General features: G+C 41.0%; 1 protein-coding gene and 1 long non-coding RNA gene across 4 annotated transcripts in view; one reads left to right on the top strand and one right to left on the bottom strand.

Moving 5' to 3' along the window:
- Positions 1-1,375: 1,375 nt before the first annotated feature.
- Positions 1,376-15,301, bottom strand: NRBF2 (nuclear receptor binding factor 2). The gene is made up of 4 exons (XM_031602838.2): positions 15,147-15,301; positions 5,214-5,298; positions 3,619-3,659; positions 1,376-2,916 (listed from the first exon to the last, which is right to left on the bottom strand). Exons 1-4 carry the CDS (start codon positions 15,198-15,200, stop codon positions 2,200-2,202), a joined length of 897 nt encoding a protein of 298 aa, XP_031458698.1. The 5' UTR covers positions 15,201-15,301; the 3' UTR covers positions 1,376-2,199.
- A 147-nt stretch (positions 15,302-15,448) lies between these two features.
- Positions 15,449-23,478, top strand: part of LOC149917015 (uncharacterized) — a 68,137-nt gene continuing 60,107 nt past the window's right edge. For all 3 annotated transcript variants that reach the window (XR_016468717.1, XR_016468715.1, XR_016468716.1), the window contains exons 1-2: positions 15,449-15,683; positions 16,054-16,240. This is a non-coding gene — a long non-coding RNA (uncharacterized LOC149917015). The remainder of the gene's footprint in view (positions 15,684-16,053; positions 16,241-23,478) is intronic.

Genomic DNA, 23,478 nt, shown 5'->3' with positions numbered 1-23,478 from the left:
ATAGAAAACTGTCAGTGTTAAACCACGATGCCCTAAGTTTGATTTCAGCAGAATTCTTGTGTACAGTGGGTGGCACACTGCAGGAATAAACAAACAGTTGAACTGCAGAAGAAAGAAAAGTGTTAACAACACTTCCAAAAGTTGCAGCATGGAGTTTGCCCCTTCTTGGATGTCTTCCTACAAAGCAGCAGTTTCCTTCAGATCTGCTGTTCTGTTTTTGCAGCAACAAGAAGGGACAAGTGGCCACACTCTAACACCAGGAGGCAAAGCATGCTGTGATCCTGCCCTTCTGTAGAATCCCGATCGTTTAGCAGAGGCAACCTGGCTGCAAACTGCTTCCTACTCCCCTATCCCTGCTGTCTGCAAGCACCTGAGATGTTTGTCTGTAGCAAACAGCCCTGGCAGTGACATGAGATGGGTGCTTGCTTAAATAATTTATTTCCTCCCTGTGAACATATACCATTTTCTTCACTTTACATTAACAAAATCAGTGTACTATACTGCTTGATGACCTTAGCAGCTGGGCAGGCAGCAGCTGACAGGAGAAACCATCATTTGCCCTTCTTTGAGAGCAGCAGGCTGGGGCTGGCCAGAACAGGTTACCTCATCACCACTGCTATTCAGGACCATGCGCTGCAACTCTTGCAACTTTTGCAGAGTAACTTTTTTTCTCCCCAGAAAGATGAACTGCCTGCTACAATTCAGTACAAGGGACTTCTTACCTTTGCTTCTCTAGCTTTTCCTAGCCTGAAGTCCCTACATCCTTTCAAGCAAGCAGTGCAACAGCCCAGGTACACAGAGACATGGGGAGAACTGCACAGCGAAAGGTGCCCTTGCTGTACTTCACACCTATTCTGGAAAAACAAAAGCAGGCTCAGAAAGCAAGCTTACACTGTAACAAGAAGAACTTAAAATAAATTGGCTTGCAACACTCAATGCTTCTCATTAATCAGTAACAGCTAAAGTTAACTAATGCCTCCCCTACCCATGGCTCCCTCACCTCCCTCCTGTAGGAAGCCTGGACTCAGGGCATAACCAGTGCTGGCTGATGCTGTGGGCAGCCAGTGCCCACCTCAGACACCAGTTGCCCACATGCTCTGCACAGCTCTCACAGCATCATTTATTCTGCTTCCAGCAGCCTGGCTCTGTGCAGACACACAGTACTGCTTTCTCTGAGGTCTCCCCTATCTGCTGGTGTTAGAAGCAAGCTGTTAGCCAAGTCACATTATGTACCAGCACAGCATTCTGAGTTCATCCCAGCTTTCCAGTATCTGTTGATGGATGAACACAGAACTTCAGGTGTATACTGTGTACTAACATCATTAGTATAAATTTGTTTTTATACCCCCCAACATCTGCATAGATTAACACATGCTTGGTGTCAAAACACCTTGGTTTTATTTTCATATCCTTTTTGGATCAGGTTAAGCTGTAAACAATTTCTTTTTCAATCAAATACTGCCAGCTAGAATTACTTCCATTCACGCATCACCAAAAACAAAAAGGGTATTTTTCCTTAAGTGTAGATTTTTTTTTTTAACAATGTCACTTTATACAGAAACCAATAGCTAGATTCGATGCACCCTGATTAGTTATGTAAACAGATAACCCCCAAAAACTTATCAACAGAAGTAATAAGTTGGTTCCTTCATAGAATGGAAATTTCAGTCTCTCCTGACTTGAGGTTAACTTGGTCAGGAGTACAGAGTGTGGCACATAAATCCATCTAGGAGGTGTATAAATTGCACTGTATCTGAATTAACAAAGTTATGCATAATGAAATGCACAGTTTAAATTCATGCTAGAAAGCATTTTTCAATATGAAGTGGCAGCCAACTGGCAACCGTAACAGTTAGATTCTGCACCATCATTTATGGCAATATAGATAACTATTACATATAGTATACTTTAAACCCCTGAAGGATTCTGTTACATGAAACATTCTCCAGGCAGTCATTTGGTTTGAAACATTGGGAGAAAGACTAAAGAGCTTGCCATAGAATACCAGTTATGGTACCTTTCGATTTTATGAAGTAGATTAGATATGATGTGTATTTCACAGTAAGAAAGTTGCTTTAATGCCTTTTCTCCAACAGTAGGATTGTGTAAGATGTTTCTGCCCTCAGGCCATCATTGTCCTGGTGGTTTTCCCTTTTCTTGGTTCAGGTAACTACATAGAGCACTTTTTTTTCCTGTTTTTTAACTATTCATCAGTCCTTTCAGTATATCTTCAGAGAGTTCCAGCAGAGGGAGTTCAGGGGATGGGATGTCCAGGGGGGGAAGGTTGGGTATTGGAATGTCCTTTGCCTTCCCAGCAGTTGTTGCAAACTCCTGCCAAGATGGAGCTGAAGAAGCAGTTTCTGAGTGTTGCTGCAGACCCCACAACTCTGACTTCTCTACAAAGTCAGCATCTACATCCAACTCCTTCTCTACTGGAGATTTTTGGAGTCTAGCTCTTTCTGCTTTTAATTGCTTATTCTCCCTCCTTAATCTCTCATTTTCAGCTACCAGAAATTCTACGTGACGCTTCAAATCTGCAATTTTGGTTGCCTGCTCTTCTATTATCGTTTTGTCATCTTTTGGAGCTTTACTCCCAATACAGGCTTCCACTGGCTCACTTTTTTTCTGAAGCAGAAATAACAGTGTATCCGGGTCCCTGTCAAAGACACCCTGAATATCTTGTAGATGCTTCTCTGTGGAAGGGCTGTATTTCTGAGTCACGGGAATCAACACATTTTGTTCATCAGATTCTTCAGCTGATGGCTTAAAAGAAGTCTGAAGATGTGCAGCTAATTCTCTGTCCGCATTCTGTTGAGCTTTCATCTTTTCCTCTCTCTTTGCCCTTTTCCACCTCTCCTGGATGAGCAGTAACTGTTTCATGTGACTATCCCTTTGTAATTCCAGTGATAGCTGAGCCTGAGTAAGAACAAGATTAAACAATTTAATTGGTGATCCTTAATCCACCTGAATATTCATTCTAGTAAAGTTACAAGCATGTAAATATTTACATAAACAGCATCCTAGCCCCAAGGGGAGGAGGAGCCTTTGTTATTCAGATACTAAATCCAACAAAAAATGCTCTCCACTTTTACAATGCAACAGTTTAGATATGTCACCCAAATATAGCGTAACTACTGGTATTGTTAAGGAGATAATGTTTAGGTTTGGTTTTTTTTTTGGCAAATCACTAGCCAGACTGTTGATAATCCTGAGCAGATGCACAGGGAGTTCAACTGATCTGCAATGAAACACCAAGAAAGTAGAGATTCATTTGGCATGCTGTAGATGAGCTGTTACTTGTATCTCAGGAAAAAAGCCTAAGTGCTTCACAGCAAAAGTTAACCATGAAACTAATTGTATCACCTCCCTGAAGACATATTGCAGACTAGAAAACATTGCTGGGGAAGCCTTGGATGTGTTACTCATACTCTTGTCCCTGCCTCACAAAAGCCTGCAAAAACTCTCAGAAAAGACAAGCATCTCTGCACTTTTAGAATTCCCAGGGTAGTTGCCATGGGTCTCAGAAGACAGTGCAGACTACAACAGAGCTATGATCATCAGGGCACAATATAAGAACATATACATAGAGTTCTGGCATCTGCTGCTTGTGGCTCTCACCTGCTCTGAGTGGGTCAGCTTCATAGCTTCTGTAAGGTATGCTGTGGAAGAGAAAATTAATGAATGTTTAGGGCAAGGTTATAGGATCTGTACGTTTCCTCAAAAGCTAAGAAAAAACTTCAGACTTTCCATATTCTGAACACTTACATAAAAGAAACAGTCAAAAGGCAAAGTATTTACCAAATTACAGCGGCTGGAAACACCCACTGTTTCTCAAAAGTCTGAAAAAATTACCATTAAGATCATGTAATACATTCTACACCCTTACCATGGCATCCTGGTTGCTCAGCTTGCGACAATTTGTTTTTCAGAGGACAAGAGCTTACTATCATGGCAGACCTTTCCAGAAAGTTCCCAAAAAAGAACTTTTTCCATGAAGAGAAGAAACATGGCTAAGAAGAATTGGACTATTAACATCCATGCTATTTAACACAAATGTAGTAAGTAAAATACTCCTTGATACACCTGTGTTATTAAGTCATGCTTTAGTTATATTCTTGAAGAAAGTGTACAGTCTGTTGTTCTCCACTTTTCTCATTAGCTTCCCCTCCAAATCAGAAAATGTGATGGTTTAGTGTCAGAGGAGCACTTCAGACTTCAACTGTACCTTGCTAGTGTTGAAAATGACAAAATGTAAGAAATTCTTAACCAAATTCAGGCTATAAGATAATGATACAGAATTATCAACTGAAGAAAAGCAAGTAACATTCAATATGTTGGGTTTTGTCTTGGTATATAAAGTGAAGGAAACCAGAAAGAAAAGTCTGCATATCAGGGGATATGCTATCCGTTGTTGTTCCTGGTATTCATAAATAGCAGGTTTTTCATTCTATGAGGTTTCCTAGTATTTATGAGTGGAAAGGGAGAATGCCTGGTATCTAGGTTACGATGTTTGGAGAAACCACTTTTTTTCTGCACACAAGCCCTGTCACTGTAAATGTCCTACTCATTACACCAACTAAGATCTCCTCTTTCTTCTTCTGCCAAGCAGTTGCTGCACTGTCAGACAGCTGATGGACTGCAACACAAATAATTAAGCATGACTGGTTAAATGGACAGGTAAAGGAACAAAGAATTGCTCAGGAGAAACTGCCAGTCACAGCACTAAGTCTGTGATGCACTCTGCTGTCCTGGAGTTCTAGGGAAGCTGACTCACCACTTGTTTTCAGTTGTCTTGACTCAGACATTAGGAATGAGAAGTAAATAAACTAGTACAAAAGTTTGTGTATTTGTTTTATCAACAGAGAGCACGTTACTTCAGCCATGAAAGAACTGAAAAGAAAGTGCAAAGCAAAACCAGCTTGAAGCGGGATCCCAACTGTAGTTTGTACATGACACAAAGAGTTGCCTTTGTCTTGAATCAAGAACTGCCTTAACAGTAATAATCACCTCCAACAACATCAACTGTGGGAATTTCTGACTTCGGCTGCTCACGTTAAAGTTTCTGAAAGGTCTGTGATCTGGTCTGAACAAAAAACAATTCACACTTGAAGAATAAAAAGAACATCTTATAAGTAACTAGATAATTAGTCCCATGAAACATGTAGATATACAAACTGATTTTAAAAACTGGAATGTGAGAAATACCTACTCACCAGCAGCTTTTCTGTGACAAGAAATTGCTTCTTCATATTTCCCTGCTGCCAACAAGCGGTCTGCTTTTCTGCTCTGCTGGTGAGCCTTAAAATTAAAAAAAGGCATTACATCAATGAGGGTTAACCAACAAATAGTTCTATATGTTTTAAAAGAATCTTCCACTAATTCCAGTTCCCAGGCTTTTAGGCACAAATCTCCCAGTCCTTTCTGAGGTCTGTAATTTAGTTTATTTTTTATTACTACGTCACAAGAGTCTGTACTGTGCAGGTATGAACTGAAGTTTGTTAAAGCAGCAAAGATGGTGTGTATATAGTAAAATTCTTTTGAAGCTCTCTTCTGAAAGTTCATCTTCATCACAGGCATTCACTGCAGCTGTGTCAAAAGATCACCAAAGTTACCTGATGATGGAAAGTATTTAGGGCCATTTTACTTGAAAAATGCCAGAAAATGAAATGGTTGGGCAGTTTCTGCTTTGCCTTTTTGTTGAAGAAAGTGGAGAAGACCTTGGAATTTTTGCTTCCACCTCACATAAATTAATGGAATCGGCACAGCCACAGTTAAAGGTATCAAAGTCATGTCCTTGCTGTACAGCAGTTAAGTCTATACCAGCATCTGTAATCTACTAATGTAAACCACAAGGGTAGGCTGAAGATGTTGCTGAAAGCAAGCAATTGCTGCAAGTATTTGCATACACTTATTGAGAAAGAGTATTGCGTAAACAGCACTGCAGCATTCATGAAAGCAAATCTTTTTGTCATTATTACAAGATACGAATTTCATGGCTCCTTCTCCAAGACAAGTTATCTCATATGAATGGCTGTGACCATCAAAGTGGTAAGACTGTCAGTAATGCACAGGATTCATGACTGCTTTACTACATGCTGAATCTGAAGTAAGCAGACATGAAGTAGCAGGTACTGGCTTTGTGAAACAACACAAAGCAACTGAGGGAACTGAAGTCTTCACCTGTTTCTTTGTTTCTTCAAAGATTACAGTTTCTCAAGAAAGCCTTTTCCAAATCCACACGGAGGGAACTTGTAGGGGCAACAGAGCTGAAGGCCTGCAATCCGCCTCTGCAGTTTCACCTCTGACCAATACAAATTCTCTCTTCCCTCCCAAACAGACACATACAGTATATCAGACTCGAGATGTTTTTGAGTGTAAGTCACTGACTCCCTTGAAGCTTGTTCCAAGAGCTCTATCAAAATGGAAGCATTTGTCCATACCTTAAGATATTAGAACCAGTCATTCTGACATCTTGGTAAAAGCATCAAAGGTAAGATAATCCAAACAAGACAGCCATGTGATTCTATCAAGACTAACATGATACTAATATCCATTTTTTAAAGAAAGGTTCTCAAACACAGATGAATTATTTCACTTTATTCCTTCAAATCAATTTAACCTCTACATTGTTACAGTAAATTCTATTTTCTATAGGATTTTAGCAGCTCTGAAACCATGGAAGACAACAGCATGTACAGAAAGCATCCTTTTGGGAAATATCCACTCTTAAACCATCTCTAGGAGCTATTTAATCATATTTAGACATTTTGCTTTCTAAAAGCTGGTTTATATGCTAATGTAGTATGTATGAAAACAAAAACAACAACAAACCAACACCAAAACCTCCTTGATTCTTCACAACAAATACTAGTGATATTCCTCATTTTCAATCCTCACAGCAATGTGTCAGCAGTCCCTATTTCTTCTGCCCTGAGGTTAAATAATCTCAGCAAAGTGTTTTTCTATTGGAAAATCATCTATTTTATGGCCTTTTTCTATGGACTCTACCAAATGACATGTGCCAAGAAGAGAAGCTTATGTTCCATGGGAAACAAGCGAGTATCATTCAAATTGAGTCAACTCCTCAGTTACTCAGGGTAGGTCTTTCAGTTACAAATTAGCTATGTCATGCACATAAAAACACCTGAGCTACATCTTTGCAGAACAATTTATTCAATAAATTAGAATTGATGCAGCTTCTGCAAACTGCATAGGCAAGTATAAAAAACAAGGCAGCTAGAGACAAGAGATCTAAGAAAGCAACTCAACAAGCAAGGGGACTAGTTCCATCTGTTAGTTTCTATACATTAGAATTTGAAACTGACTGTTTTCAAAGGTTATTTTCATACATTTTAAACTACTGGGGGATGGTCTTATTCAACTCACATGCAGAACATCTGAGGACAGTCAGCTGCTCTTTCCATTATTTCCATTCTCAGTTAACTCCCGGTGAAGTTCAAGGGAGTGTAAAGAAGTTGGGCTAGGCCATGAATGAACAGTTTGGAAAATAATGCTAGCGAAAAGAAAAGTCAGGATTCTTTGACTGCAAGGTCAAAATGCTTTTCTCGCTGATGCCAGGACATCATACCGTGCTGCAGGGCAGCAGACTTCCCCAGTGGAAACAACGGAAGCTGAGTAAAACCAGTGATCCAGTAGAGCCTGCTATGAGAAAGCTAAGTGCCTTGCAGTTAGCTGGGAGGAAAGAAATTCCCCATTCTGAGCGTTTTCCAGCCAGCTTAACAAGGAAAAATTTAACATTTATTCCACCTCCTGAATGCTTCTTCCAACTAGATGATTGTGCAAGGATCAAGGAAATTCTCCCATTTCCACTGTAGAATATATAAAAACCAGCAGTTTGAAGAAAGTTGTGCAGCTGTTTCCTGGAAGCAAGTGAAAAATCTGCAACATAAGTACTTGAATGCTTAATATGCCATTATCATTGATAACCATCTGCATCTACTCTTTACTCTTAGCACTCAATTACATCTGCCCATGCAGCATCCAACCACTGTTAGCAAAGCTATTCTGAACTCAGAGTGGTCTGTATCCCATTATAAAACTTGCAATGGAAGAATGTATCCTATACCATGAAGTGAAAAAAAAAAACGTTTTGAGTCTATCTCCAAATCAATCTCATGCTACATGAAGGTGTTTACACCAGAAATTCTAAAGTTGCTCTGTTGGTTCCTAATAGAATCAAACAGGAATGCCTTGATTTTGGTACTGCTGCTGTAATGACTGCAGAAGCAGCTGATGAGAAATTGCAGCAAGTTTATCTGAGTTTTCTTTCCTCTCCCAGCAGCAGTGATGGAAACATCTGTAGGATGTTGCGTAAGAATAATTACAATTTCTTAAGAAGCTATGGAATTGGAGGGGTGAAGCAGTTGGACAACTACTTCCTGATGCCCCCTCCAGCCAGAGGAGCAGGAATTCCCAGTAAGCAAATGGACAGGTGTAGCAACTTGACTCACATAAGAGGAAGCAGGTGTGAATGACAGATGACCAACCTAAAAAGCTTCCTCAAGTTCCTTCAATGCATTTAGTTCCTAAGGGATTAGTGAGTGCCTTACTGCAATGCCTGAACTCTGCTGGAGGAGCTGCAGAAGGTAAGCTAGACAGCTTTTCTCACTTTCCAGCTGTAGCTGAGATACTAAGGGATGATCCCTGCATTTGTAAGTTGGTACTGGTATTTCAGATAAATGTTCCTATTTGATTCTCTACCCAACTAACCCAAACCGTTGTGTGTCATCTTTGAGCTACAGAGTCAAAAGAATAACCAAAACCCCCTCTAATGTGGTAATACAAGTTTTTTATTATTATTATGTTGTCTAAAGATTTCTTTAGTAGGCTAAAACTAATAGATTTTTCTTTCCCATATGAACTAAATAACGATGCAACTGCAGGCCATGTAAAACAAAGCCCCGTAGCCCACTTACCACACTTATTACTACTCCCTCAACCTTCACACAAAAGAAACTGAAACCATATGGAAGTCCATTACCCTCTGTTCAGAGCAGTTATTTGCAACAGTTCTCCTGTAGTTGAAATAATCTTATGTGCATTTTGTTTTGCTCTTCGGTGGACAAAGGCTTGTGTAAGATCTTAAGCTTGCATCCTTCTTCCTTAATTCTAAGGAACTCTCTAATAAACGATATGTAATGTGATTATGAATCAGAGATTACAGTTAGAGATTACAATAATCAAAAATAAAGACAGGAAAATCCAGCTGCTGAAATAAGGGGGCCTGAGGAAAGCAGACTGTAAAACAAGTCACGTGCAATATATGTTCATAAGTGTTTCAAGTGCAACCAAAGTCTGCTGATAATATCCTCTATTTTACGCTATGAACATAATCTTGGTGGCTTGTTTCCTTAAGGACACAGGGCTCTCATTTCTAAAATTGTATTTTGAGGAAAGGAAGAATTAGAAAATGCAGATCATGTCACTTCAGTAATGAACAAGAGTATGCAGAGAACCTTCCACGTGGATTTTCACAGCAGCAGGCCACAAAGAAGGGTGAGGCGGTGCCTCATTGCTTGCTTCACACACAAATGCTCTGTCACATTGTGCATGTGGCACACAACCTATTTTAAACTTATTTTTACCTGGAAAGAGTGAAGTTGGAAATGTTTGTATGCTTATGTCTGCATCTGCACTGACAAATGGAATGAAGAGAATACTAGTGTGAAACTTGATCTGAGGAGTCCAAGAATAAATTACAGCCATCTATTAAATATATATGTATTTTAATGATTTTTTTTTAAATTAGAAAATGCTTATATTTACAGACAGTTACAATAAACACAAAAATATATATTTTTAAGAATTGTGCTATAACTTACACTAAACAAGGGCAATACACTTGTCCCTAAACTTAAAGAAACTGCAACGTGTAGCTTTATAGACAGAAGTCCCCTTAAAAATGCTCATTGTGTGCTTTAAAGAAAGATAAAGTCAACTAAAGGAGAAACAAACAAATGCAGGATCTGTTGTGGCTGCTCAACCAATACCACTTGCCACGTGCTAGTTCAATTTTGTATTTTAAAGCCTGTACTTAGCAAGGTTGACAGAACAATGACTCAACTGTAAATTACAGGTTAGTGTGACTATAAGCAAAATAAGTATTCTCAACATTAACAGGCTCTTCAGTCACTTCTTACTGAACTGTGAAGATGTTGAAGTTCAATACTATCGTTAGCAATAGTATTAGATTTTAAATACATGGGCAGACATGCAACCAAGTTATTGTCATTTTGCCAACCAACATTAATTCACTGAATTGCTCTAACCGGCTACGCGTGTGTTCCCAACCTATTCCAAATTTAAAATAAAACATTCCTCTCCATGCAAATGTGATTAAGAGAGCTGGCATGACATGAACTCAGATTCACAATGCTCAGCCCAGGTGGAGTCTGCAAAACCCCATGGAGGCATAGTGGCAGATCTTTTCTCTGATGACCTGCAAACTCATTAAGTTGCGGTATCTTCTTTACCTAACGCATACTAAAGTTAACCTCATGCTCTTCCTTTTTGTCCATATTAAATGGACTAAATACTTTAAGCTGGTTTTCAAAGTCATTTAATATATCTACAGTTCTCGTGCTTTTTGTCTCCCCATATATAGTTCCACAGATGGTACTACACAGGTCACAGTAACAGGAAGTTACAAGCTAAATGCTTATATGCCTAAATGCTCCCATACGAGGAAAGGCTGAGAGACCTGAGACTCTTCAGTGTGGAGGAGAGAAGGCTGAGGGGGATCTCATCACTGTTTATAAATATCAACTTGACTCCTGCACTTTAGATGCAGGCTCTGCAATGTGCAGCAATAGAATGAGGCAGAAACTGAAACATAGGCAGCTCCACAACAACAAGAAGAACAATTTCTTTTCTGTGAGAGTGGTTCAGCACAAGAATGGGGTGCCCAGAGAGGTTGTAGAGTAAACAGACTATCTCTGGGGCAAAAATTTCAAATAAGTGGTGCAGAAAAGCTTCATGTGCTGCATCACTGCACCTCCAGGCACAGTCTTTATTTTGGTCTTTCAAACTCTACTAGGCATGCTTCCTCAGAGCCACACCACATGGCTCTGTAATACGCATGTACCAGTCAGTAAAGCCAGCGAGGCACAGCAGAAAGGTGCAGAACCAGCGAGGAAATAATGCTTCTGCAAATGACATATTGCTTAGTTACTTTTGTTCTCGACTAGAAGGTACTGTAAGCTGCTACACATACTAAGCAGAAGAGCTTGGTGTTGTACTTTTAGTAGTAATTATTTGACTGAATATAACGTTATTGAGGTTTCCAAGGGGGTTAATGGTGAAGAGGCTGTTCAGCTGAACAGCCTATGGATCACCTCAGTACCTTTAGTCGCTTTTCTCAGCTATGCTGCTGACTCTGGTGCAAACCTTATTTTTCTCCTAGCTGAAAAGAATACTCTCATATATATTATGTTGTTAAAGGGAAAGCCAATGCTTTTATTACTACAGTAAAAATAGACTTCACTAGGTATTCCTATGAGATTCTTGCCTAAAAGCTTGTTTTCTCTAGTTTGAGTTCAGAACTGAGTGCATCTGCCTTTTTTTTTTCTTTATTTTAGATTAGAAGAGCAAGTACAGCAGCTTTCAAAATGTGCTTTATTTAGAAAATAAAGTAAAAACTGGGGAAACCACAAGCAGGATTCAGTGGGTATTTCTGTACAAGAGCACTGTCTTCTCCAATCAAAAGAGATGCAGGGTAGCACTGAATCTCAAGCACACTGGCCTGTATGTTGTAATGCTTTGGTCTCTAGTAAGCTTTCATACGTGCGTTCTCTCTTTCCTCTTGCTCTTACATACTGTGAACTTGGACTGCTGTTTTCCCCTCATGTGGATAAACTACTCACTTCACTTACAAACCAGTTGTTAATGTAGACTGTTGACTGACTTGCATTGGAATAACTGCTACCAATGTCTTACAGCATTACCATTTGAAAATGTTCATTACATACAATTCTTTCAGTACATGCTTTGTTGTATTATTTTTATACCAGTTGCCAGTTCATGCCTTCTAGTTTTTGTCAAAACAGCTCTTCACACTTCCCTAACACTTCAAGAAATGTAGAGAAAATAGTATTAATCAGAATTAGAATTGTATCTTTATATGCTTTATGAAATGCTATTATCATGTAGTAGGAATAAAAGGTAGAGGTTCCTTAGAAAGCACCTTACAGAAAAGTAGAGAGGTATTACAAAGTTCTGGGTACTGGACTACATTCAGTGAGCAACATTTCTTTTTTAATTTCTTCTTGAGGTTGATACTATCTGCCTCATATTTACTTCCAAACTTCTTGTGGTCACCCATATGCTTCTTAAGCATAGAATCAAGTGTTCAGCTGGACTAGATAACCACTGTGGGGCTGCCTGTACATGCAGGAACAGTTCTTTGCTCTAAGTTCCATGATGTACCCCAAATATTGTATTTGCAGAGCTGAAGATCTAGCTTCCTTAGTAGCAATACAATAAGAACCATGTCTTTAACCTACTCTTTTGTGGCACAGTGATATTTCTTGTCTGCAAAGCATGCAGCACACTGTACAAGTAGAAGGGGGCAGGAAATAGAGAGAGGGGAGGAAGAAAGTTGAAGTATCAGAGCTTCCCCAAAGCTCCAGCAAGTTGGAGGGTGGTAATGAATTCTGGAGAAGTTGTCTCTTATTCCTAAATGAAGTAACACTGGGTACAATAGACACCTTGAGGACAGCTCAGTGGAAAAATCAAATCACTGGTTAGTACTACAGCACAATCCCTAAAAAGGTTAAAGAAAAGATGGGTTTAGACTCAGAATAATTATCTGTTAAGCATGCAACAAAGACAAAACATAAGTTTAAATAAAAAACACATATATGAACTAAAGGCCAAATTCTGAAAAGGTAGGTGCATTTCTCATTGAAGTCATTAGACCTGAGGGTCATCTATTAAAACTCCATTAAACTGGAAAACAAACAAACACCATACCACTTAGGTGCTGAAACCAGCTGGGAAAGCAAAGCAATATTTGTTGAGAGCTACTTACATAAATCAGAGAACTGTAGAAAACAGAACACAGTTAAACTTAAGAAAAAGAAAACTTTGTTAGCTTAAGGCCTTGATTAAGGCCAGCTACTTTTATCCAAATATTTAATATTTATATTTCAAGGGATAGAAATTTAATGTGATTGAAGTCAGCAGAATACAAGGTATGGTATGCCACCTGTAACTAGGAAGGCTAAGCAAAAAATGAAATATTTAACTGAACACCAGCAATATAAAATTTAAGAGCAGTGAGTGCACTAACTGTTGGCAGAAGCGCAGACATTAGGATACTGCATAACTACTAAGGATTTCTTTTCAGTTTACCTCCCCACAAAAATTAGGACAGTGTCTATGCTTTCAAGTAACTAATACTAACAAGTTTTCAAATGCAATGTGAGCAACACCCAAGAAGTAGAGCAAGTTCTAATGAAAAGCCTTAACTACAGAAAAAGCTATTTCATTAGAATTAGTAACCACCAGCACACTGAAAGAAGGAAAGTATCTTGTACTTAAAACAAGAGTCATTTATATCGGATAAATAAACCTAACTACAAGTGCACACAATACCACATAGTGGCTTAGGGGTTGTTGTTGCTTTTCTTTCTCCCTACTGCACTCCTAATGGCAACTCTGGAAAACACTGTGGTTTTCCAGTCCATGTGACCTAGATTTATGTAAGAGATTTTCATGAAAAGCAAGTAAAATGCATGATCAGGAACAGCATCAATAACTTGAATGCACATTTCTCTTACTGGAGGATTGGACCTTCCCTGAATGCTGCAAATGTAAAATTCATCTGCAGAGTGCAATGGTGAATAGAACTTGGAAAAACTTAAGTTACTTGAAACAGCCTGAAAAGAGTGTATTTTTCTACATAAGGTCATCCATAGTACAGCAGTTTCAGAAAAAGTGAGTGTTTTGGGACACTCCCTGCAATGGAGTAGGAGCATACACGCTGGCAACTTCCTAACTTTCTGTATAGGACTATATAAAGCAACTTCTTCCTGTATCATCCGCTATGTAGAAGTATCTTGATCTTATTTTTAGTCTGGTGCTAGACAGGTGTGGTAATTGCAGTCTACTGTTGTGGTGAAAAGATCATCTGTTAGGGTTGTAGCCAAGCCTTAGTCATACTCTTGTCACTCGCAATCCTTATGGCACAGCCTCAGTAAGAAACACTGCTAACTGGTGATATTTACACTGCCAGTATGTTGCTACTTACAGGCACTTGCTAAAGAACATTTGGTTAGTTTCTCCTTACACTGGATCTACTTTTAAGAAGTTTCTAGAATTGCAAACAGCAATAGGCTTTCCCTCCTCCATCACTATCCTGAAAGTTTGTCTGACTTTGTACCCAGCAGGACTGGCAGCAGGCTGGGGTGCAGATTGGAAAAACTCAACTGACAGGTCTGCAAGGCCTGCATGGCTGCTTCTGCATCCCACACCTGAAGGCAGGATGGCCGCACTGCCGGGCTAAGGACGGACTTCAAAAATGCTCAGCACATCGCTGCATCTAAGGTGCGGTCAGGTTTTTAATGGGAGAATTAACAGGTCTTCGCCCTGGATCTGATCTGTGTGGCAGCAGGCTCCTAGTGCAGGCTGCTTAAAACCCGATTAGCTGCTATGAAGCCGCAGCTTTCATGCACCGTAGTTAAAGCACCTCAGAGACTTATTTTTAGCAGAGTTGTTACTGATTTAACGATATTAAAGCACTTCACCTTGAGAGGGAAAAAACAACCCAGTCAGGAGCTGGCCCGCGTAGTCTCAGCTCTTCGAGCTGGCACAGGTGAGGCCTGTGTCACCCCCACGCTCCCCGCCGGGCAGCGCCCTCCCTGCCCCCGGCTCGCAGCCAGGCCTTCCCCCGCCCCGCTCATCACGGCGCGGCCCTGGGGCGGTCCCTGCTTCGGCCCCGGGCAGCCCGGAGCGCCCCCCGGGACTCGGCCGGCCCGCCGGCGGCACCGGACGGAACGGGTGCTGCGGGCGGCAGGAAGGGCGCTCCGCTGCCCGCGCTGAGGGCGGGGGTCACCCCGTGCCCGCTGCCGCCCGAGGCTCGGGACGCGCTGACGGGACCGCCTCCCGCCCCGCGGCCGCGCGCTCACCAGGTTGAGGGGCCCCTCCATCACTTCCATGGACGGCGGGGGCTGCGGGCACATGGGCGCAGAAGCGGCCTCCTCGCCGCTCCCGGTGCCCCGGCGCGGCCCGGCTGCCGGCGCCGCTCCTCCCCCGGCCCCGCCCCGGCGGCTTGTAAACACGGCAGCGGCTTCCGCCACGGCGCCGCGACGCCTCGCGAGAGACCGAGTCTCGCGAGACGGGGCGGTCCCGCCTCTCGCCGTCGCGCCCGCCGAGGTGGGGCTCGCGCTCGGCTCGAGCGCGGCTGACTTCCCGCCCGGGGGCGCGCGCGGCGGTGGCCGCTGCTGGGGCGCGGTGTGAGGGCAGCTGCGCTGACCCTGTGGCGGACGGCGAAAGTGGGGTCGGCCCGTGCCTTCAGCCCTAAACAGGTGGCTAGTACAGCTCGTTGCGTGACAGGGAGAGGCAGCAGTGTGCCGCAGTGTCTCATCACTCATTGAGTTGTGTCTGTGATTGCGGTGTGTGAAAACACGGCAGTGACAGGGGTACCAGCACTGCCTCGCGAACAGGTACGTGCTGACAGGCTGCTGGCATCGTCATCCAAATAAGATCCCCTGAGAGAAGCGACGCGTTGAGCTAAGCGCGGCGCTGAGCAGCCAGTGAGCTGGACAGCTAATTGCTGGTGATCGTCCTTATCTGTACAGAGTTACATTTTACAAAGGCTAGAGACAAAACTGTGGTGAAGGGATCGAGTATAACTTCCACAGGTGCTAAGGATGGCCTGAGTTTGCAAAGGCACAGGTGTAACGGATGAAAGGGCAGTGAGGGGAAGAAAAGAGGACAGAAGCTAGGGGGAAAGGTGAGACACCTTGAGAACAAGAAGTAAAAATCTAATTAACAGCAAGATAAAGCCCAGGTCTCCCTTTGTTCCCTTTATAGATGTGATCCTCAGACATCACAGGCGTCTGTGGTCTCTCTGAGGAGCCTACATGCCTGACGGGCTGCAGCTCTCGGCCGTGCCTGCGCTGTGGGGACTGGCTCTGCAACACAGCAATGCTGGGGGGAGTTTTCCTTCACCTCATGTGGTTAGACAGCATTGTCTCTTCAGGCACAGTACTTCTATAAGGTACTTTACTAGTTCCTGTTCTCATTTGCAATAATTTATGTATTGCTTGGTTTAATTCTGTGTCACCTAGTCAGATCCTGTGTAGTCCAGAGTGGTTTTGATCTGACGCCTGCTGATTGAGTAGTAGTTAGGTGAAGTTGTCCTCTATCAGCCTCAAAGAGGTCAGTTGGCCAGGATGGGGAAGAAAGGCTACTTGGTGCTTCTCTGTGGGTGCTTGGACATACGAGCTGATACAGTTTAATTGGTTTTAAATGCTTATGGTTCCCTTCTTCCTGTTAGCTCACGTACACATACAGACCTGCACATACATGTACACTCAGGAAGAGATAACGTTTATTTGTCACCTGTAGGAGTGCAAATTCCATGGTGACCATCACATTTGTTCACTGTTTCTGTCTGTAATGACAAGCCCTTCTCTAACCCTGGTACTCATGCTGCCTGGCCCTTTTCTCCATCTTGCCAGCAGTGCTACAGTAGGAATAACTACTAAAAATCTTTACACCCGAGCACACAACTTGTTTTTTCAATTGTTAATGAAATTGTACTGAGTTAATGTGTCACAGTTTGCTGATTTTCTGGTCTCTCTGAGATTTTAAACAGAACCACAGAATTGTAGGGGCTGGAAAGGACCTGTGGAGGTCATCTTATCCAATCCTCTGCTAAAGCAGGTTCCCTACAGTTGGTCACGCAGGAAAGCATCCACATGGGTTCTGAATATCTCTGGAGAAGGAGACTCCACTTTCTGAGTAGACTGTTCCAGTGCTCTGTCACTGTCACAGTAAAGAAGTTCTTCCTCAGAAACTTAGCTGGTTGGCCATCTGATTCCATGCTGCTTTAATCCAGTGGCAAATTTTGAAGATTACTAAATATTATGTAGGGTGAGATTTTATATACACTGGCAGTTAAGTTGCATATTGTCAAGCTGTTATTTCTTACCACTCTACAAGCACCTTTTCTCATCTTTGCTGACTAAACTGCAGATGTTTTGTTGTTTGTAGTTAAACTCTATTGCTGATCTGTTTGTGTATATTTTTGAATTTTGCGTAAAAACTTTGACTCACGACAAGAAGCTATGTGTCTGTTTTTTACTGTGCTCATCAGTTCTCCATAAATCATACCAATTTGCCAAAGTAGATTATTAGGTCAAATGCTTTCTTAGAAATAAAACAGCCTAGTTCTGAGAAATGTTTTCCATTACTCCTGCTGGTGGACAGGAAAGACATTTTGATTTCCTGGGTTTAAGAGACAGTCAATGTCCGTTTCAAGGAACATTATCTTCAGTGCAGAAAGGAGTAAGACCCGGCCAGTTTACCTCTTGTAGAATGAAAGCTAAGGTAGTGGGGAAAATGTTACCAACAGAATAAAAGTTTAGGAGCCATATTGCTGGGCTGAACCCAGATGTTACAGTGTGTCTGTTGTTCAGGAGGTAGCCAGCAGCGCTGTGCATCCAGCAAGGCAGGCAGTGACTACAACCCTCAGGAGACCTGGCCAGGCCCAGCTGGGGACTGTTGGCAGAGGCTTAAATTGGGTATTTTCCACAATTTATGTGTTAAATGTTTTGTTTCTCATACATCTGGGGTGGCTTTGGAGAGATTAAAAAGCCCAAGGCAAATAAAAAGAACATTGACAAGTTTATTTTTTAAAATCTTGTGATTTAAAAGCTGCTACTAATATGCAGTTTGCTTCAGAGCCATCGTGTTGGTGTTTGCAGTGCTGCAGTCAAGGTAATCGGTGTCTAGTGTGATTTGTTGTTTATTTGTTTCCTGATGAATAGCTAGTGCTTTTTGACTATGGCAACATGAAAATATCTTTGCTCCCTCATCCATTAAGAAGCATCATGTTGCCAATTCCTGAAGCTGCTGTGGAAGACAAGTAGTGCTTCAACAATTAACTAATATTAGTAGCAGTGTAAAATAGTTCTCATTTTTACTAATTCAAAATCTCAGTTTGTATGGGAGGTCTCCTTTGCTCAAGGGATAATCTTGGGACACTTCATAGAATTTTATCTAAAATCCTGGTATGCTGGATGCTGTATATTCATTTAAATTTGTCTCAGTCCTCGGCTGAAAATGGCTTCCATTTTTTAACAGTATCTGCAGAGTTGTTCTAAAAGATACAAAGTTGTCCTCCAGAGAAAATAGAGCCACAGTAAATAGCTTACTCCATTATCTATAAACTCATCAGTGAAAACAAGATAATTATTTCTTTTCATTACCATCTTTTCAGTGTTTTGCATGTTTTGCTCCTCCCTGGGGACTGCATGGGAATATCATGCTGACTGTATAAGTGTGAATTAAATGTTTGTCTAAAAGAAGAACTATTAAAATGTAATTCTGGGCAGGATGTGCCTGTCAGCAGGAAGCTTCCTAAAATACCCTGTGTTTTAAGGGTGGAATTTTAGAGTAGGAGGGAAGTGTAGAATTGCTATTTACCTGTCTGATGCTGCTTTTGACACACATGATGAGCCAGCTTCATTTGACTGTCACCTCCTTAGGAGGCAGAATTCCTCAGCCCACACTTCTCTTAGCATTGACTACTTCTTTATTTACTCTTTGTGCCTTTGCATTTTATCTGGACTGTGCACTTTCAGTTAAGCTCCAGTTAAAGACAGGCTTCTCAGTCACGGCATTGTAGGAGGGCCTGCAGAGCCTCCCACACAGTGCCTTCCTCAAAGAGAGCTGGGGAAGTCTGTTCCTTTGAAGAAGCACTTTTGAAACAAAAGGGATTCCCCCATATCTCTGACATTTTATTTCCCACCACACATGTGCAGAGCCATTGGACTGATGGACCTGCTTCCATCTGTCAGATTGTTCAGAATAACCAGATTCAGGATCTCCACCTTGGTGTGCTGTGTCCCTTCAGGTTGCCTCTAGGGAATGCCTCAGAGGGGCTGTGCAAGGCGGTGCATGAAGGAGGGCTTTGACAACTGGGGCTGAAGGAACCTCTTCCAGAGAGCTGGGAGATCTCTCAGAGAATGAAATTTTGGAGAAGGTGTAAACTAAATGAAATCCCTTTCCTGTTACCTTTCTTCCTCCTTTTGTGTCTATTCAGATTTTGACTTTTTAAGGTTCCCCTTATAATTACATGTGGTCAGCAGTCAGAACAGAAAGCAAACAAACACACGAAAAACAACAACAAAACAAAAAACACCACAAAAGAGTGAGCTATTAAAATGGACAGAAAACTTTCAATTAAGGTGCCTTACCATGAGAATTTTTATATTCAAAAGCATTTTTGGACAGCTTAGAAAACAGCAACCATGATTTGGCACTTTCCTTAGCTGCCAGAGCAACTGATAGAATTAGAATCTAGTCAATTTTACCAGGAAGAACGAACTGGTGAGCTAAAGAACAAGAACAGAACCAAGACCATGTCTGAATAAATTTCCAGTCGTATGTACATAGGCCACTTATTGAGAAAGATAAGAAAAGAAAAACTAAATTTTCATAATCCTGATTACATGCAGAGGATTGACCCAGATGCATGATTTTAGCTGTATTTATTAGATTTAAATACAATGTATGCCTTCACATGTGTTTACTGAAAAGAGGAACCACAGCCATTTAAATTAAATGCTTTTTAAAAATATTACTATTTTAAAAAGGAACTATTGAATTCCTGCATACTAAGAAGTAAAGTATATGACTGCGGTGTTCTAGAATTAATTAATGTCTTATTTTAGTTTTAAAATCAAGAAGATATTTTCTCATTGCTTGCAGAATAAAATAGCTAAATCCTCTGCTTAGATCTGAAAGTAGTTTTGCCCACAGCAATCAAACTAATATTTTCTTTATAGCTCGTTCTCTCTGTAAGCTTTCTACTGATTTCATTAGGCTTTAGATCAGGTTCCAAGTAACTAATTATATTTATAGTGTGATTTCTTTGCTTGGTATAACTAATTTAGGTAAAGGATCTGGTGGGAATGGTGAAAGGCTAAGTAGTATACTTCTACACTGCTTTGTCCAGGTGCAAGATACCACAAAAACTCTGTATTTGTAACCTCTCAGTATTTAACTGAGCAGAAACTTAACTATTTTCAATCCTTTGTGAGTGCATAATGATGAAGAGTTGATACACTGAATCTTTCCTTTGTCTCAGCTGACAGCAAAAGTAAGTGTCATACTCCGGGTGTTTGAAAGTGGTGATAAGAATTCAAGCATGGGGATGTGAGGATGTCCGTGTATTTTGCTCATGCTCCGTTGCCCTAAGCTGTCTTCCTAACATTTCAGAATACACATCCCCTCCTACAGATCTGCTGTAAAGCCACCACCCTCCCTTTCATCACTTTCCCATCTTTGCCACAAATCCCCTCTCACCTATAACACACAGGCCTGCCCCAATTTCCCCAGCACAGATCTACAATTCCATCTTTGAACATGCCAGCTGCCCCTTTGCTTCTGTTACTGCTTTCCTAAATGCTGCAACAGGCAGCTGGATAATGCTTCTCTCAGCTGGCCCACTCCTCAAAAATAAAACACCCTTCAGCTCTGGCTTCTGAGAATAAAAATGTTGGACGTAAGTAGGTTTGTTTAGCAGCTTTACTCTGTTAAAGAATATTTTCTGAAATCAAGGCCAGATTGGATGGGGCCCTAGACAGCCTGGTCTAGCATTAGGTGGGAAGGTTGGTGGCTCTGCATGTGGCAGGGGGGTTGGAGATTCATGATCCTTGAGGTCCCTTCCAACCCTGGCAATTCTGTGATTCTGTGATCCTTTTCAATGAGCAGTGCCTATTTTGAGTTCACAGAATCTTTCTGGTTTGTTTTGTTCTTCCCCTCCCAGACTGAAATACAAAGGAAGAGGCCCAATTCAAGTTGATTTTCTGATGAGAGATCTGGTATTTGACAGAACCCTGTAGACTATAAAGCTATGGGGGATATTTAAAGGGTGGTTCTTGATGTTAACAGAGGATTCTAGAGGAGGCCAGTAGGTTTTGGCTTTTTTTTTTTTTTTTTTTTTTTTTTTTTTTGTGGAGGCCTGAGCCAAAACATCATGATTCTAAACTTTACCGAACTTGAGTTACCTCTTTTTTTTCCTGATATGTTTCAATTCCTGAGAAAAGCAAGAGCTGCAAACCTGACTTATAATGTACTCATTCAATTAGTCAAGTGCGAGCAAATCAAACCTTTCCAGGCAATTTTGTTTGAAGTGTCTGCACTCTTCTCTGCATCGTATGAGGTGCCAACACCAGTGGGAGTTTGCCTGCGGTAAGAGCTGTGGGTTTGGATGTATTCTTCCATTTTTATTAGGTCTTACACACACAGAAATTTTGTGCTATTTAATCTTTTAACTGTACACAACTTATCTGGCTATGAGGGAGGATAACATAGTGATTTCCTTTAATTATTCTCATAACTGTTCCCATTATGTTCTGTGAGCTAGTCACACTTAAAAAATTCCAAACTCCCTTTTTACAGAAACAAGGTGTTTAACTGAAATCCTTGCACCATAACTCTAATCAGTAGGAGTTTCCCCAATAGCTCAGCTGAGCTATACCAAGATAGGCTATTCCTATCTTGGTATATCTTCCTATCCTATACCAAGAGAGCTCCTTCACGATTAATCCCACTTGTTGATCTCCATTTTAGCATTCTAACATTCTTCTTTCTCTCCTATATGCTTTCCCTTAAAATATTTTATATGGAATGGAGTTTAGCAAAACACAAGTTGTCCAAAAAAAGAGTTCCAACTAAATGCATTAAATATTTATTGCTCTTAATAATCAGGGTATAATTGCAGAATTGCTTAGTATTTTTTTTTGTAATGTATGTACTGAGAGTTCCCCTATGCCATATAAGTAACATAACACAAGACAGTCTTACATCCCCCTTTCAAGACAGGAGGAATAATTGAAAGTGAAATCAGGATATGATGAAACAAATAAAGTTTGGAAAGGTCACTTTGCCAGGGCAATACACTGCATTTTCTAATGCAATCAGTTAAACAGTTAAGCAGGACTTGCACAATACTTCACATACTCACCACAAGATCCAGTGGTGTTTGATGTCTTGATATCAGAGGGTATCAAAAAGATGGTCATATGACAAGAATGCTTCCATTTTTATTCTTTAAGGTACAAACAAGTGAAAGACGAGAGCTCTTTACTGTGGAATTAAAATTCTGTACAAATATAATCATGGATTATAACACTGAAAGTTTAGAATTGACCCCTAAGAACATTTATTTTTAGGCACTCTACACTCTTTGGGATGTTTCTTTTTGTTATAGTTTTTGCTTAATTGTTCTGTTACAGTTGTCTTTTTTTGCTACTTTTCCTTCCATTATTGGTATTTAGGGTTCATCGCCTTTCTTCTGAAGCATCATCTAAGTCTCATAACATGGAGATAAATTATTCTCTGGGTAAATATGTCCATACAATCATAGAATGGCCAGGGTTGGAAGGGACCCAAGGATCATGAGTCTCCAATCCCACTGCCACAGGCAGGGCCATCAACCTCCAGATCTGATACCAGAGCAGGTTGCCCAGGGCTCCATCCAGCCTGGTCTTGAGCTCCTCCAGGAATGGGGCATCCACAGCCTCTCTGGGCAGCCTGTGCCAGCACCTCACCACTTTCTCATTTTAAAAAAAGAATAATGCCTTGAAATTGAATCTCCAGTTAAAGCGTTTAGAGAGAGATGTCCAAGGTAGGCAAAGGACAACAAAAGCAAATCCCATCTAACTTTTCATTAGAACAGGAAGTTTAAGTAAATAAATACACTTAACAGCTTTCAATTTTGAAATGCAGTAGTAAAAAGCTGGTTCTGAATTTTGTTTCCTTGCTGCCACTTAAAAGAGCAATACAGAAATGTTGCTAAATATGGGTTCCAGACTTTCAAATCAACAGATTCTTTACTTGCTTAAAGCTGAGAAGAAAGCTATTGCCAGTAGCATTAGAGGCACATTCTCTTGTTTCCCAAGATGAAACCATTTAAAATTTGCACATCTAACATAAGAGCACTAACCCACCATTTATCTCCCTGTACATGCTCTGCAAAGCTGTAACAGTATCATTTGGGTAAAACTGAGCAGACCAACTGTGTTCTGTGTGTCAGACACTCTGCTTCTTAGATCACAGCAATGTTTTACATAAATTGGGATACATTTTCTCCCAGCTGCAGTGAAGAGTAATGGTGTTGGGTTTTTTTGTTTGTTTGTTTGTTTTTTACTACTTAGGCCATCATCTTTTGGGAAGGGTCTTTCTGCAGAGTGTATGTTAAATTATGCTTTTGGAAGAACGGGA

This window comes from Phasianus colchicus, chromosome 8 (genome assembly GCF_987193195.1).
Source record: "Phasianus colchicus chromosome 8, bPhaCol1.hap1.1, whole genome shotgun sequence".
In the NCBI taxonomy this organism is placed as follows: Eukaryota; Metazoa; Chordata; class Aves; order Galliformes; family Phasianidae; genus Phasianus; species Phasianus colchicus.
The sequence above is the reverse complement of the archived record's forward strand: the minus strand, read 5'-3'. Positions and strand labels throughout refer to the sequence as shown.

Excerpts from the sequence above, each read along its gene's own strand:
- NRBF2 (XM_031602838.2), bottom strand. The coding sequence starts at position 15,200 with ATGTGCCCGCAGCCCCCGCCGTCCATGGAAGTGATGGAGGGGCCCCTC. Across the intron at positions 5,299-15,146 it reads TGGAGGGGCCCCTCAACCTG|GCTCACCAGCAGAGCAGAAA; the intron begins GTGAGCGCGCGG and ends TTTAATTTTAAG. Across the intron at positions 3,660-5,213 it reads TTGTCACAGAAAAGCTGCTG|CATACCTTACAGAAGCTATG; the intron begins GTGAGTAGGTAT and ends TCTCTTCCACAG.